The sequence below is a fragment of the Mus musculus genome, chromosome 11 (genome assembly GCF_000001635.26).
Source record: "Mus musculus strain C57BL/6J chromosome 11, GRCm38.p6 C57BL/6J".
In the NCBI taxonomy this organism is placed as follows: domain Eukaryota; kingdom Metazoa; phylum Chordata; class Mammalia; order Rodentia; family Muridae; genus Mus; species Mus musculus.
The window spans coordinates 55,097,559-55,114,556 of NC_000077.6; the positions used below are offsets into that span (position 1 = coordinate 55,097,559).

Genomic DNA, 16,998 nt, shown 5'->3' on the forward strand with positions numbered 1-16,998 from the left:
AAATGCCAACAACCACATGCCAGGAGTTACAATATGAGCAGGAAACTGGCAGGGAGCTTTCTCTCTGTGTAGAGAGGAACCTAGGAAGGAAAAAACTGAACCTTGAAAAACACTCCAGAACTTCGCCCCGCCCCGCCCAACAAGCCCCGCCCATCTCGCCTATCATCCTCACCCAACCGCGTGTGGAGCCCTGCTTCTGCATTCAGCTCCGCCCTAGCACTCGGCCCTGTCCCTCCCGCCTCTTAGCCCCACCCCTCCCGCAGTCCCGCCCCTCGCGCTCCGCCCTTCTCCGTCCTCTTAGCCTCGCTCCTTCCCTCAGCCCCGCCCTCAATCGACCCCGCCTCTTTCGCAGAACCTTTTTTTTTTTTTCCTCAGAACTCAGCTCCGCCCCTTCCTCCGCTGGCTCTGCCCCTGCAGTAGGCCGTTGAGGGTGGGGCTGAAGCAGGTGGTGTTTGGGGCGTGGCCGGAGAAGTCCCGCCTAGGGCCTGCAATCTCAGCCCCGCGGGGCGGAGCGCTGAGCGCAGCCAGGCTGTGCATTAGCGACCTGCTGTCTTTAAAGGCAGCCGTGAGTCGCATTGCCTAGACCGACACGGAGGACCATCGCCATGCACCGTCTACCGCTGCTGCTCCTGCTGGGCTTGCTGCTCGCAGGCTCCGTCGCCCCTGCGCGCCTCGTCCCGAAGCGCGTGAGTGTCCCCGATCCTGGAGCAGGCCTTCAGCGACATCCCGGGACTGATGGGTCCAGACTGTCCTAGAAGGGCTCCTCTCCTCCGAATCGTCCTGTCCCACCCATCCTTTCCGGGTGCAGAGCAGTGATGCGAACGCTCTTGTCCTAAACCCAGGTTCTCAGTCTGTGACTCGCTGCATTCCGGGCCCTCTTCTTTCCCTGTTTTCTGCTTGGCTCTGAGGTCTTCCTGCTGGTAGGAGGGTTGAATGTTGGGCCCGGAGGTTCAAACTTGGCTACCAGGTTACTGAGGGCCAGCAGTGTGATTCCAAAGCACCTAGCTGTGTGCCACTGAGACCCTCCATCTCCTGACAGCCTTTTACTTCCCTGTCTCTAATTCCCTGCACTACAGACCACTGGGAAAGGGGGGTTCGGTCATTCTGAGGGGAAAGCCCAGTCCCATTGCCTTTTGTTGTGGCCTAAAAGTGCAGGTCCTCCAGACCCTTCCTGCCAGGACCGGCTGAAAAAAGGGGGAAAGTGTTGTGGACGATCTTAGCTTTAGTGTATAAAATGTATGTCATGTCAGCATAGGGTGAGGGCTTTCATGAACCGAGGGTTTGCAGAATGCCCAAGGAATAGGGCAGTTGGGGCCAGTATGGCCTTGGCCTTGTTTGGTCAGATGCAGGGAGATGTTACATGTGGGAGGAAGGACCTTTTGACCTCACTGTCCCAGAGGCTAGTCAGCTTGTCTCTTTTTTTTTTTTTTTTTTTTTGGTTGTTTGAGACAAGGTTTCTCTGTATAGTCCTGGCTGTCCTGGACTTTGTAGACCAGGCTGGCCTCGAACTCAGAAATCCGCCTGCCTCTGCCTCCCGAGTGCTGGGATTAAAGGCGTGTGCCACCACGCCTGGCTCAGCTTGTCTCTTGACGTCTCCTGGTGTGGGAATTCAGGTCTTGGTTCCACAGCCGGCCTTGTGAGGTGGAGCCCAGTTAGAGGCAGTAGGCCTGCAGATGACATCCCCATTTCTCCTGTATGCTTTGCCTGTGGGTGCCATTCCAAACTTTAGGGGCTCAGATAGGCAATTTGGAGGGACTCAGGCATTGTAGGCACCAACCTCCTTTTGGCTGTTAAGGACTTTACTCAAGATCACTCAGTGACATTTTTGAACCTTACTCTAGAGGCTTATGGTCGCAGAACTTGAGTCTGCAGTGACCAGTGAGTGACTGAGTCTTCAGAACCCTGGGGTCTTCTTGTATCACTGGTCCTGTGACCCTGGGCTGTAGTGACTCTGATATGACTGGCTTTGTGCTGGGCACTTACTAGACTCTATGTTGCATAGTAGGTGTCATTTATTATATACCTACTGTGTGCTGCAGATTGAGCTTTGTACTTTTCCTCTTTTAAAAAAAATTGTTTTTTGAGATAGGATCTCTGTTGTCCAGGCTAGCCTAAACTCTTCTAAGTAGCTAATGATAACCTTGAACTATACTGATCCTCCTGTCTCCATCTCCCAATTTTGGAGTAATTCATAAGGATAGCATAAAGTTCTGTGTATTTACCTAATTGCTTTTGTTAGTACCCCATATTATCAGTGTGCTTGTTAAAACCAAGCCAGTGTGGGTCCTTTACTGTGAACTAAATTAGGCTTTATTTGGGTTTCCCATGAATGTCCCTCTCTATTCCAGCACCTGCTCTGGGGTTCCCTATTGTCATCCCTGTCACATCGTCTCTCTCTTCTCAGGCCCGGGGCAGAACATTTAAATGAGCTTGGCTGCCTTCAGGCGCTGAGTCCTGTTGCTTTGTGTACAGACTTCTCCTCCTGCCATCACCCTGACAGAAGATATAGTTATGCTCACTTAATAAATGAGGAAGTTGAACCTCCAGGGGTTAACATGCCAGAGGTGTCTGCTAGTGAGACCAGGGCTTAATTAGCATCTGTTAGTGAGAGCAGTAGTGGTTGGTGTGTGATTTTAACCCATGCCTGGATCTGCCCCTATTCTGCCTATGTAGCCACATCTAGGCTAGGGATGGCATCTGCCAGGTTCGAGGTACATACTGCTGATCGCTATCCTCCCTTTCCCCAAGAGCCTGGACTCAGCTGCTGGAGTACCTCACAGCTGAAGCTGCCCAGGCCCTGCTAGTGGAGGACCACCTTGTGAAAAGTCCCCTACTAGGGCAGGGGGGAAGGGGTAATGGGAGAGGGTGGAAGAGTCTAAAAAAGGACACTCTAGAAACTTCCCTGAACCCAAAGTCCTCCTTGGTGTGAATCAGGCTGCTGAGTTGGAAAAAGTAGCCTCCTACCCTGTCAGCCCAGGTTACTACTTAGCCATTTTTTTTCATTTATCTTAGGACCAGCCACTCCTCCCCCAGTCCATCCTTCTCCAAGCGCCGTACTTTCTTTCGAAGGTGTTCTACTGCACATGGCCAGTTTGCTCTCTTTGACCTATGAGGGCTTATAATCAATGAGACTGCTACCCTTCTTCAGCGAGGTCCCTCATTCAACGTGTTTAGCCTGTTGGCCTTTCTGTAGTACTGGAACCAGCTGAGCTTCTACCTCAGGGCCTTTGCTTGTGCTCTGTGTGTATTGATGGCTAATTTCTCATCCTGAAAGAATGTTTTTAAGTGTCACCTTTCAACCACCCTAAGTAAGACCTGAGTTACTCTCCACACCACCTTCAGGCACTCTAATATGTGGTCGATCCTCCTTTGTTCCCTCCCTCCCTCCTTCTCTCCCTTCTTTTCTTTCCGTTTTTTCTGCCCCCTAGTACTTGGGTTTGAACCCAGGACTTTAGGCATGTTAGGCGAGCTCTCTACCACTGAGTTACACTGCCAGCCTGGGGAACACTTATTTACACTAGACTATAAGCCCCACAAGGCAGGGAAGAACTGCTTCCTATTGTTTACAAAGCCTCAGTCCAGGCCCTGAAATAGTCGCTTCACAAATACTTATGGAATGAAGTTTGAGCAAAATACCTGCTGGTACCTACCCTGGCCCTGCCTTTCTTAGTCACAGTGTGGCCTTTCATTCCAGGAATCAGAAGCCCATGCCAAGAAGCTTGAACATGGAGTTTAACAGGCTTACATGGATCTCACGGAGTTGGTGGCAGGAAACAGAGGCCAGGGAGGCACATGGCTGTGTTTTAGTGAGCCAGCTCATGCTTTGTGTCTGACACAATGTCATGAGTTGTCACATACGTGTTCTCACCTTGCAACAGTTCTGGGAGGAAGATATAAAATGCCTCTACTTAAAAGATGTGGAAATCAGAAATCAGGACTCCAATTGTATGTGTTCCAGGCTGGGATTCCAACCCAGGTCTGTTTGACTGGAACCTAGGCTTCCTGCCTGGCACTCCAAAGCCATACCTGTCCCAGGTCCCTGGGATGCTTGTTTTCCATCCCAGGCTGGTTATGAGCTCACTGTGTGTTTGAGGATGAGTTTGAACATCAGAGCCGAGTGCTGGGATTACAGGCATGTGCCCTGTGCTGGTCTTGCTGGTCTTAGATTGCCTTTTGTTCTTTTTTGAAGACAGGGTCTCACTATGTAGCCCAGGCTGCCTTCAAGCTTGAGATCCTCCTGCCTCAGCCTCCCTAGTGCTGGGATGACTGGTGTATGTCAGCATGCCTGGCTCCTTTAGTGCTGTAGTAGATCATATAGGTGACTGACTCTGTGTTCCTTTCCCATAGGACAGAGGGGCTCTTACTCTTGTCTCCTCAACTCAACTTGGAGCTGAGCCGCAAGTGTACGTGCTTGGAACCCACCTTAAAACTTTTGACCCAAGGCAGTGCCAGGCCTTGTGTCATAAGGGTCACATACATTGCCTCTGGCCATAGGGTCACACACACAGCTTCTTGTGTCATAATTCCAAGGCTTGGCAGAGAGAAGCTGTGGTCTAGCACGGATCAGGTGTTCTCTGGGTCCGGATGGTTATGAATGGGTTAAGATGGAGGCCAGGCTGGCAGATTTTCTAAGGCTGTGTGTGGATAATGGCAGTGCTAAGTGTCTTTGTAGGGGGTTTTGGGGGTGGGGCATGTGAGTGTGTTTTGAGAGGGAGAGACAGGCAGACAGGCAGACAAACAGACAGACAGAGGTGTAGAATGAATCCCAGATCCTAAGGTTCTGGGGGCTGGTGGTCACATTTGTTGGATCTAGGTCACGTGGAGGAAGATTTGAGAAGTTCCTCTGCAGAGGAGTGGTGGGTGACTCAGGTTGTGCCTATGGTGTGGTTCACGACAGGGGAGTAAGAATGTGGGTGTAAGGTGAGAAAGTCATTGCTCGTCACTGAGGGACCTCCTGTAGATCTTGTCCTGTGGGTCTTGTTCCCTGGACGCTGAGGCTTGGGTTACTGTTGTTTCTCCTTGTGTTCTTTCTCCTTGTTCCCCCTTGTTGCCGACCTAGGATTGGACAAGGGGTGGGGCATAATCAGGCTCATGGGCATGGAATACAAGGGTGACTTTCAGCAGCTTGTCTTGTGGTGACCTCCCAAAGCTAGCTGGAGAGAAATGGGTGGCAGGGTCAGAGCTCAGAGAAGGTACCCTCAAAGCTAAATGAGGCTAATACCATTATTAAATAGAGTATTTTCTGTATTCATTGACTTGTATACAATGTATCTGTATCGTATCCAATCCCACATTCCCTTTCAATCCAGCGCACCTGCCTGCCATTTTTATCTTCTCTTAATAACCCACTGAGTCCAATTATTGCTTCTCATATGTGCATGGGTTAGGACATGGCTATCTATGAGTATCACAAGCCCCCAAGGTATAATGACTCCTCCTCTCTGTAGCCACCACTGCCAATACTTCCTTAGCTAGGGGTGATTCCTCTCTCCCTCCCTCCCTTCCTCCCTCCCTCCCTCCCTCCCTTCTTTTGTAGCCTAGGCTGGTTTAGAATGACCACATCTTCCCTTGAGTGTTTACATTATGGGCTTGCACCCATACAGCTAGCTAAGTCTCTCTCTCTCTCTCTCCTGCCCTGCCCCAGAACAGGGTCTTGTGTATCTAGACTGGCCTGACATGGGCTATGTAGTTGAAGATGACCATGAATTCCTGATGTTCTACCTCCCAAGTGTTGCCCCTGCCACCACACTGGGTTTGTGTCATGCCAAGGATAGAGCCTAAGGTTTCCAATATGCCAGGTAGACATTCCACCAACGGAGCGACATCCCAACCCCCTTAGTTTTAAAGTTCAAGGTCTGATATAATGGGCCTAGGCCCTGCACTTTGGCATTTTGCCTGAAGAATGGGTCAGACAAGTGTGACTGTTACCATGGAGCTCAGAGGGGAATGGGCAGGCCTCCCTCCAACTCTTGTATGCTGAAACATTTCTTTTCCTCCACTTCTCTCCTTGCTGTCTCGTTGTCCCTAGCTTTCCCAACTTGGTGGCTTCTCCTGGGATAACTGTGATGAAGGAAAGGACCCTGCAGTGATCAAAAGCCTCACGATCCAACCTGACCCCATTGTGGTTCCTGGAGATGTAGTCGTCAGCCTTGAGGGCAAGACCAGCGTTCCCCTCACTGCTCCTCAGAAGGTAAGCCCCAGGCTGTGTGGACGATGGACGGGGAGTGGGCAGCCAGCAGGCGCCATGGAAACTCATGCTCATAGATTGTGAAAGACTTCAGACTTTGCAGACTTACCACAGACTTTCCCGGGTTCATAGAGTCTCAGGGTCAGGGGATGGAAGGGAAACCCAGGTCAGCTGGGATTCACCCATTCATGCACTTGGATATGGCGGCCCAGTGTTCACCATGGACTCCTCTGTGTTGTTTTGATGTATAGCCAGTAGCCAGGGACATAAGGCTATTTTCTTTTGTTTTGAGACAGGGTCTCACTCTGTAGCCTATGCTGGCCTTGAACTTGTGGTAGGCCTGCCTGCCGCAGTTTGGTTGTGGGCATGAGCCGCCACAATGTGGACTCTCAGAGCTGAATGAACAATGCTGTTTCCTTTATCCATACTGCATGCATTTATTTTTTAAAAAATACATATGAAAACAAGCAGTGCTTTGTATGTATGTTTTGAGGGAGGGCTTTATGTAGCCTTAGCTGGCCTTGAACTTGCTGTGAGCTCCTGGCTCTCTGGCCTCCACTTCTTGAGTACTCAGATCACAGGGGTACTACCACACCTGGAATGGACCCCGGGGCCTCTCATGCATATTAGGTGAGCACTCTGCCAAAACCACATCCCCAACTTTGTTTCTGTTCTTTTGAGCCAGGGCCTTCCTTAGGTAGTTTAGGCTGCCCCACAACTTAATGTAAGTACCTAAGGATAGCCTTGAACTTCTGCTCCTTCTGCCATCACCTCCCGAGGACTGGGATTACAGGCGTGTGCCACCATGAATAGCTTCTATTAAATGTCTTCTCCTAGCCTAATTCCTTAGGAGCTGCTCATTGTTGGCTGTTACGGATCCTCCCAGAATCTTCACTCATTGTTCTAATGAGACAGCGTGATTAATTTGGGAGACGCCATGCGGGCTAGAATTTGTCCGTATAATAATGATCTATTCATACTCTCCTGACTATGTACCTTCACATTAAATGTTTTTATTTATTATTCTTGTGTCTGCATATGGAGATGTGGGGTGAGGCCCACACGACACAGGGAACAGGGACAAGTTGTAGAGTTGGTTCTCTCCTTCCACCTTTTTGTTGGGTTCTGGGGCAGGAACTCGGATCGCCAGGCTTACAAGGCAAGCACCTTGTCCTGCTGAGGCAGCCCGCTGGCTCAGATGCACGCTTTTAAAGCTCTTTTGATAATCAATGCCCAAATGTCTCCAAACAGCCAACCAGGTTTACACCTACACTGACAGCTGTGTTTTCTTCCCCACACAATTTTTGACACTAAGAGTCCGAGTCTTGGCCAGTCTCTAATGTCATCCCTCATGAGGGCGAGCGATCCTTTCACAGTTCACTTGCTTTTTAGATCTATTTGGGGACATCAGCTTATTCCCACCCATTGCCCAACTTTGCATGTGTTTTTGTATATTTTCTTATTTTATAGTAAAGGCATCTTGTGGCACTGTTTATTGTAGCTCTTCACTCTCTGGTTAGAGTCACCACCTTTCTAAGATGTTCTTATATGCCCTGCAGTCTCTTTCTGGTCCAGACCTATTCTGGAACACGTTTAGATCATTTAAGAGATTTTGGGAGCCAAGCCTGGTGATGCATGCTTGTATATTATAGCACTTAGGGAGAAGTACAGGAAATTCAGGAGGTCAAGTCATGTTCAGTCTCACGGCCAGTTGGAGACCACCCTGTACTGTTGGGCTCAATTTTCTGAGTCTTAGGCATCTCTTGAGCAAGAACTGAGTTAATCAGTAATGTGGATGGTGCTTTACTCAGTGCCTAGCACACAGGATGTGCCCAGTTCGTGCTGGCACGTGTTGACATGTCAATCATTGTCAGTGATTGAGCTAGAAGGCCTGGAGAGATCTCAGTGCCTCTCCACCCCTGCCCATGGCTTCTCCTTGCTGATCTAGTACATTTTCTTCAGCTATTATCCAATAGGAAGAGGTCAAGTCCCGTGGATAAAAAAGGACAGAATTTGTCCAGATTGGAAAGGGAGACTGGCTGCTGAACTGAGTCTGCCAGTGTTGCCTGAATGCTATTCTCTGCTCTCAATGTTGAATCTGGAGTGGGTGGGTGTGTGCACATGTGTGTATGTATGCCTGAGCACATGTATATACATATATGTGGTGACTAGAGGTCAATGTTAGGTGCACCCCTCAACCTCTCTTCACCTTAGATGGGGTCCCATTGTGCCTGGAGTTCATCAGTTTGGCTAGAAAGATGGCCAGTGAGCTCCAGGGTCTGCCCAACTTTGCTTCTCCAGTGCTGAGCCTGTGCCAGCCACTACATCTAGATTTTTCTGGGATCCTGGCATCTGAGCTTAGGTCCTCATGCTTGCCTGGCAGACACTTTACCAACTGAGCCATCTCCTTAGCCCTGAGTGGTTTTAAACTTCTTTTTGTTTTGTTTATTTGCTTGAGACAGGGTTTCTCTGTGTAACCTTAGTTGTCCTGGAACTCATTCTGTAGACCAGGCTGGCTTCAAATTCAGAGATCTGCCTGCCTCTGCCTCCCAAGTGCTGGGTTTAAAGGCGTACGCCACTGCCACCCAGCTGATTCTTAGGTGTTTGAACATAGTGTATATTGTTGTGAGATCTAGACACAGCTCTATCCATGTGGCGGAGCAATGGCCTGTGTTAGGAAGGGGTTGCCAAGGGCCTTAGCAAGTGCCTTTACAGTGCATGTCTGTGGACTTTAGGAGTTGGTTTAGTTGTGCCAGGTGAACAAGCGCTGCAGCCGAGGATACATGGGATATACTTCTGAGCCCTGCTGGTCGTAAGTTTGAGATGGATAGGATTAATTCCCTAATGGCAGGTTGTGGCTGCTGCCTAGGGACTAGCCTTTGACATCACTGACTTCTGCCCTGGGCTTCCAATGCTGTGCTGATCCTGGGCTGGGGAGGAGCAGTTGTGGGGGAAGCTCCATAAACATTCAACTGTAAGTTGGTTACTTCTGTTTAGTTGGTGACTGCTTCAAGTTCCTCTTGGGGACCTTGGCTAAATGAGGGGAAGAAGAATGTGAAGCCGCTGGCAGTAGGTTTTGTGTCCTGAGGCTCCTAAGTGCTGGCCAGGTGCTATCTTCCTCAGTGGGACCTCACAAAAGGCAGAAGTACTGTGAAAACCATCCCACTCTTGACTGAGGAAGTAGAGACTGAAGGCATTTGACCAACTCCCTCAGGGGCAGAGCTACTCTCCAGCTCAGGCCCTCTGGCTGTTCCTCATCTGAGGAGAAATAGACTTTCTTAGCAGATGAGGCCGGCCAGAGGAAAGGTCACTGCACAATCAGGATGGATTCAGGTTAGCAGAGCAGGCCACCGAGGCAAGCAGCTTCAACTCCGCACAGGATTCAGGCTGTGTTGCCTTCACCATTTCCCGGCCTTGAAGAAGACAGCCTGTACCTCTTGTACTCGGTCATTTGAAGATTCAGGCAGCAGTCTGGGACTAGTGGAGTCTGGAGGAATGAGTACCATCCCCAGATTTATCTCTCAGAAGCAGAACCCCAGCCAGGGTGATGGCTCACATCTGTAATTAATCTCAGCATCTGGGAGGTCATGGCCACTGTCTGCTGCACAGCAAGTTTAAGACCAGCCTGAGCCACATACAAGCCTATCACACCAAGATCCAAACAAAGAACACAAAGGTGAAACCCCCTGATCTAGTAAGGTTGAGACGCAGAGGTCGCTCGCATGTCTGAGCTGAAAGGGTTCTGAGCCGGGCGTGGTGGCGCACGCCTTTAATCCCAGCACTTGGGAGGCAGAGGCAGGCGGATTTCTGAGTTCGAGGCCAGCTTGGTCTACAGAGTGAGTTCCAGGACAGCCAGGGCTAGACAGAGAAACCCTGTCAAAAAAGAAAGGATTCTGAGAACTGCGGCTTCCAGGCTGGGGAGATGGCTCAGTTGATAACATGCTTCCTGTGCAAGCACGAGGACCTAGATTCAACCCCCCAGGCATGATGGTCTACATACTCGGAACCCTAGGTCTGAGGAGGAAGAGATGGGAGGACCCCTAGCAGACCTGCTGAGTTAGTGGGAGACCTACTTAAAAAAAAAAAAACCCAAGTGAATGATGGACACACACACACACACACACACACACACACACACACACACACACGCACCCTCCTGTACCATGCTCAGGAATCATGTGGGGAGCGCTGATTTCCCGCTGACCACTCTGTGCACCTTTTCCTTCCTGGTTTTGGTGGGACACAGAGAGACAGCTGGCATGCACAGCAGCTGGTATAGTTAGTCTTCTGTATGTGCCAGTGAATCGGGCTTTTTGCTTGGGAGTCCCGGCTGCTTCTCCTCGGTCAGGTAGGCAGTGAGAACAAGAGTGGGGTTAGGCTGGCTTGGCAGAGGGAAGCCCATTCTAGGGTTCTCATCCAGCTCGGTCTGGAGAGGCCATTCAGCTTTTGGAACCAACTGCAATAAGGACCATAGACCAGTCTCAGAGAAATCTCCCTATCCATTTCCATCGGTTTGTTTATTGTTGCAGTCTAGATCTGTAGACCAGGCTGGCCTTGAACTCGCAGTTCCCCGCCTTTTCCTCCAGGCTACCATTATTTCAGATATTCATTGCTGTACCTAGCTACATTTCCATGTATAACTGTATCATCTGTGATACAAGAGAAAACGTATGTCAGGAGCAACCAACAGAAAGATTCTACAGCTAAGAATGGATAGCTTAGAAGGCCACCGAGGACATGTGCCACAGTCATTCAGCTAGTGTGATGGCAGTGCTTTGGTTCCTGTCATTGGATAGCGACAACTGGAGGATGGTGTGTTGGTCAGAGAGAAGAGACATTCACATTTGGTGATCAGTGCCCACCACGTGCTCAGGTAAGGTTGAATACTGGGACTCAGCCAGAACATCTCCCCAGCTAAACCTTCTGTTCTCACTATACCCTGGAACAAGAGACAATGGGGATGGCTACAGGTTCAAGGCCAGCCTGGTCTACATATGTAGCCCCCATCTCAAAGAATCAAACCAGTAGAGGTGTATGGGGGATTACTCTGAGATCCGTCTACAAGCCTTATTGCAGCGGGTTATGAGATGAAACTTCAAGAAGCAGGAGCAGGAATGTGTTCACGCTGTCACCTTGATGAATCCTGTGACAGGTGGAGCTCACCGTGGAGAAGGAAGTGGCTGGCTTCTGGGTCAAGATTCCTTGTGTAGAACAGCTAGGCAGCTGTAGCTACGAGAACATCTGTGACCTGATAGACGAATACATTCCTCCTGGAGAGAGCTGCCCAGAGCCCCTGCACACCTACGGGCTGCCCTGCCACTGTCCCTTCAAGGAAGTGAGTACCTGGGGTGTCAAGGTGGTAGAGTGGGTGTGGGTGTGGCCTTTTCATTCTGCATATTGTTTCTTTGGGTATATAAGAACCGCTATCTTGGGAGCTGGAAGCCTTGGTTTATCCGTGTATGAAATGGAGCAGCTTTACGCTTAGCTGTGACCATTGGTACCCTTCATACTGAGCCTAGAAAAGGGCTATAGCACCACTCTTGGCTCTTAGCAGAATGGGGACGGGGGGGAGATCACAGCTATGGCTGTCAGCAATAGGCCGCCCTGACCTGGCTTCACTTCTTCCCCTCAGGGTACCTACTCACTACCCACGAGCAACTTCACAGTGCCTGACCTAGAGCTACCGAGCTGGCTGAGCACAGGCAACTACCGCATCCAGAGTATCTTGAGCAGTGGTGGGAAGCGCCTGGGCTGCATCAAGATTGCTGCCTCTCTCAAGGGCAGATAACCTGGCAGCAGCCACCACAGAATGAAGGGGCACCAGCACGGCAGGCCTCTTCTTCTGTGTTCCGGTGCCCAGGCCTGCCTGCCTCTAACTCTATCCTCCTACGGTTCTCTACCCTCTCTGGAAATCATTGCAACCTGACCTGAGGGAGGATGGACCAGGCCCAACATCTGATGGGCTGTAAGCCATGCTCCTTTGCACCCCTACCAACTTTCTAAGAATTTCTTTCGTATCCAAAACAGTCAAGGAATGGGAACCAACATGTTTGGGAATCCTAAGGTCAAAACTGGCCCAACCTGGACCTCCTGGAGTTATGCTCACCCCACTTCTTTGTTTTAGTCACCAACTTTAAAACCAGGATAACCGTATTAATTTCTCATTCCATCCTGAGCCTCTCTTCCTGCAAAGAGGTCTAGGTAGTCAGTCTTGGGTCCCTCTATTAACTTCTGTGATTAACTGCATTCTCTTTGCAACTTAACTTGTCAACACTGGGGCTGACAGATCCTGAAGAGGCAGGGTGGTGTGTGACAGAAACCTGTGAGAGTTATTGTTGGGCATGCTCCAGTAACCCTTGGCAAAGCACAGGTACCTGTAGGGCCAAGCCGAAGACCTAGGGAGGCACAGCAATCACTTCTGGGAGCGATGCCCATTTTTCCTTTTTCCTTTTTTTTTTTTTTTTTTTTTGGTATGATGCCTTCAAGAATGGGATGGCATTCCTTATACCTGACAAGAAACAACCAAAAAAACCAATAGCACATGTGCTCTGGTGCCAGGTGGCCAGGGTCTGGAATGGCATATCTAGTTCTAAAGAGGTGCAGTCCCCTGCAAGTTCCATGTAAGGAATGTTGCCAGATATTTGCAACATTTTTCTTCCTTAGGCCCCAAACCCAGCCGTTTATATGAAATTGTAGAATTTTTAACTATTGGAAACAAATGGTTTTTTTATATATACTTACTATGCAGGCCAAAGGGGCCCCACGGACTCACCCAGGGACATAATCTGGCTCCCAGGTGGCTGCTTTTCCTCACATCTGTTCATCTTCTCAATCTCAAGTTATCTGGCCGCATCTCTTCCCCCTTCAAGGTCAAGTCCTTGGTGCCTGGCCTCAAAGAGGGCTCAGCCTGCACTAGAGCAGGTCTACATGGCTTCTGAGAGCTGGGCACTGTGCCAACTTCCGAGCCATCACCACCAGAGTAGAGGGGTTCACACTGGAGTAGATCCCACCTAGCAGCCACCACGTGGAACAGGGGTCCTGTGAAGAGAGTGGGTCCCACATCAGGTTGCACCATGACAACTTCCTGAGCCTCCTCGGACAGCCCAGGTTCTGGACTAGAAGACTGGTCTGGCAATAAATCTTTTTAACTTGCTGTGTGGGCTCCTTTTCTTGGCTGTGTGCTTCATTGAGCATGGCTGCATGTTTGGGAGTCTGTGATGGGCTGTGGCTGTGGAAGGGCTCAGTGGGTGGTCCAGGGGAGTCCAGGCATCTCTGGCCATGGGTGCTTGTGTTCATCTCAGCAGCAGCCGGGGCTTCCGCCTTGCTCTGTTTGGGCCTGAACGCCCAGGGTTGCTTTCAGATCCCTTAGCCTAGTTTTCTGCCATTCAACCTTAAAGCTTTCCACTACATATTTTTTTCTTTTGGTTTTGTGTGCATGTGCATGCATGTGAGAGAGAAAGAGGAGAGAGAGGAGGCTAGAAGACAACCTTGGGTATCATTCCTTGGGTGCTTTCCATTTTTTGTGTTAAGTCAGGGTCTCATTAACTTGGAACTGCTATGCAAACCATGCTGTCTGGTCAGAGAGTCCTGGGTATCCACCTGCCCCCACCTCACATCCCACTATTACTGGGATTATAAATGTGTTCATGGTTCTGGGGACCCGAACTCTGGTCCTCAAATTTGTAAGGCAAATCTGCTACTGAGAGGCAGGGTCTCATTCTATCTAGTCTAGGCTGACCTCAAACTCCTCTGTACATAGGACAAGCATGACCATGTCCTTATGCTTTCAGGATTACAGGCCTGTACCACCACGCCTAGTTCTCTTGATTTGTAGTCTGCACTCTGCTTTTGTTGTTTGGTTGGTTCTGCAAGGTGGTATAGGCTAGTCTGGAACTTAGCCCTCCCACTACTTGCTGGGATTGTATGCAATGCACCCCAAGTTCACAATCAGAACAGCACCTTACCAGCTCAGGAAATCTATATGTCATACTTGTTAAATGTGCCTTGTTGTCTCTTGTGGGTTGTGGGTAAGATTTGAGGTGACATCTCAGATCCATGAACAAAGAAGGATGGTGTGTTTTGAGGCCTAGAAAGAAGGAAATAAGGTCTTTGGGAGCGGGCACTTGAAGGTCTTGGCACACCATTCCTTTGTTTCTGCTTACTGCCCACAATGAGGTGAGCATGCCTGCATACATTCCACCATGATACCTTGCTTCTCAACCCTGTATATATCATCCCTCATGGTACTCGGTATACATCATCCTACAATGGAAACCAGTTTCCCAGTGCTGTATATATCAGCCTGCTATACTACTATGCTTTGCCATGTACCCTCCTGAAAACTAGGGTTAAGGGTGTGTGTCACCATGCCCAGTCTTGAGGGTGGGTTTTTTTTTAATGCTTAGTTTATTATTTGTGTGTGTGTGTGCCACCATTATATATAAATAATTTTTGAGACAGGTTCTCACTGTGTAGCCCTTACTGGCCTGGAACTCACTGTGTAGACCAAGATGACCCTGAACTCAGGGACCCACCTGCCTCTGGCTCCTGAGTGCTGGAATCAAAGGCGTGAACCTCCACATTAAGGGAATGGAGCAGACAACCTGAAGGGGTGTCTGATGATTAATCCCTGGTTAGTTTGAGTAACAGAAAAGATGACAATGCATTTGAGTCTTTTAAATAAGAACCCAGGATAGAGTCTACTGTGCACAGTGGAACCCCAAGGAAAAGAAGATAGAGAAAAAAGCCAGCAGCCTCAGGAGTAAATGTCACCCACTGACAAGAGTCTCATGTGGATGTTAAGCTGGGCATAAAATAGCACAAAAACCAAGTATCTGCACTGTTTAAGTCTTACCTAGCAGGGCGTGGTGGCTCACACCTGCAATCCCAGCCCTTATGAAGATTTTAAATTCAAGTTAGCCTGGGCTATAAAACTAACACTATAAAATGAGCAGTTACTGAAGGGTATGCGCCATTTCTCTGAGATGCTCTTAGTATGTCATCTCAATATAACTATGGTCAGATAATCCCAAGCAGCTCTTCAAGGTTGCCAAGGCCACGAATAATAAGGAATGATCTAGAAACAGCCACATGCATACCGGGAGAGAATACAGACACTGTCTGAGATCCTCATTTCAGATGTCGGATTAGACTAGCATTTCAGCTGTGTTGACGTGGGTGTGGCTGTGGAGGGTCTTAGCATTAATGACAGGTGATGTGACATTTGAGCTATTTCTGTCTTGCTTTAGAAGTTTTTCAAAATAAAAAGAGACTGTTTTGTGAAAGTTTCTGTTAATTTCTTTTACATTTATTTACTGTGTATGTGCGCAAAAGAGGAAAGAGTATTCAGGCACTTGTTCCATGGTGCATTTGTGGTCAGAGGATAACTTTGGGGAGGGAGTCAGTCTCTCCTACTGTGGCTTGGGAATTAAGCAGAGGCCAGTTTGGGTGGTAAGTACTTTTACCTACTGAGCCATTCCGATACCCATATCATTGAAAAATTATTTTTATTTAGCACACACTATTCACTTTTTGTTTTTCTTCTTTTTCTCTTCAAGACAGGGTTTCTCTGTGTTGCCCTGGCTGTCCTGTAACTTACTTTGTAGACTAGGCTGGCCATGAACTCACAGAAAACCACCTGCCTCTGCCTCCAGAGTGCTGGGGTTAAAGAGGAGTTTCACATTCTTCCTGCAATTATTCCATTACTTTGTTGTATCTTCAAACACAATTGGTTGATTCTTCCCCCTTCCCCGCCCCTTCCCTTTCGGTGCCTTTCCGTGTTCACATCACATGTAACTTACTGCCCTCCCCCACAGCACCCAGTTCTCCATTCTACAGTCCCCTTTTCTGTTTCATTCTCTGTACCCGCAGGACACACACAGAACCTTCTCAAGAGGAAGAAAGGCCATAGAGCTGAGCCTGCTCTTAAGTCACTTCAGCCTGGGAAGGAGATAGTACACAGATCTGTTTGCAACACCCAGGCTCTGGGGGAAGGAGGCAGCTGTCACAAGCTCTGAAGGGAGATTGGTCCGAATGGAATGCAGAACTGTACTCTCAGCACTGAGGTGTGGGGCGTTGGGCTATACACATACAGTCTGGTTTTCAGTCAAGTTGAGGTCTGAACCCTGGGACCTGGTGGTGATAATTCACCTACATGAGACCGAAGAAGTTCTCTCATGCTCCTGGAACCCTGGCTCCTGTCGAAGTTACCACCCCCTCAGCCCCCACAAGAGAAGCATGGCTAGAAGTCACGTAGGCAATAGCCCAAACTTCTGACCTTCAGGCTAAACTCCTCCCCAGTTACCTAGCAACAGTAAAGATACAGCATACCATAAGAGGGGCTGCTTGGCCTCACCTCGCTCTTACTCCTCCCTCCCCTCCCCTCCCCTCCCCTCCCCTCCCCTCCCCCCCCTCCCCTCTCTTCCTCTCCCTCTTACTCACTAGCCTTCTCTCTTCTTTCCCCCTTCTTTCCTCTTGGCCATGGCTGGCCTCTCTCTTTTACCTTCTCCCTTTCTCTGTGATCCTCTTGCTTCAGTTTCCTGAGTGCTGGGATTACAGCCATGTGCCACCATGCCTTAGAATGATAACTAATCAAAAAAGTCTTTGTAATCTTTGTGTTTGTGTGCTATGTGTGCAGGTAAGTATGGGCACATGTGCTACAGTGGATGTCTGGAGGTTAGAGGGCAACCTCAGGTGTTGGATGTCCTTGTGTTCCAGCTTGTTTGTGACAGAGTCTCTGTTGTTCAGCTCTGCATGTGCCAGACTAGCTGCCCCTGGACTTCCAGAATTCTGTCTCTGCTTCCCGACTGTCT

General features: G+C 49.3%; 1 protein-coding gene across 1 annotated transcript; it reads left to right on the plus strand.

Annotated features, from left to right (window-relative positions):
* The first annotated feature begins 426 nt into the window (after positions 1-426).
* Gm2a (GM2 ganglioside activator protein) lies at positions 427-15,471 on the plus strand. The gene is made up of 4 exons (NM_010299.3): positions 427-686; positions 6,029-6,190; positions 11,340-11,522; positions 11,820-15,471. The coding sequence occupies exons 1-4, from the start codon at positions 606-608 to the stop codon at positions 11,973-11,975; spliced, it is 582 nt and encodes a 193-aa protein (NP_034429.1). The 5' UTR covers positions 427-605; the 3' UTR covers positions 11,976-15,471.
* The last annotated feature ends 1,527 nt before the right edge of the window (positions 15,472-16,998 follow it).

Bases quoted from the DNA above. Each gene is read 5' to 3' on its own strand.
- Gm2a (NM_010299.3), top strand. From the start codon at position 606: ATGCACCGTCTACCGCTGCTGCTCCTGCTGGGCTTGCTGCTCGCAGGC. The intron at 687-6,028 runs GTGAGTGTCCCC...CGTTGTCCCTAG, and splicing joins CGCGCCTCGTCCCGAAGCGC to CTTTCCCAACTTGGTGGCTT. The intron at 11,523-11,819 runs GTGAGTACCTGG...TCTTCCCCTCAG, and splicing joins GCCACTGTCCCTTCAAGGAA to GGTACCTACTCACTACCCAC.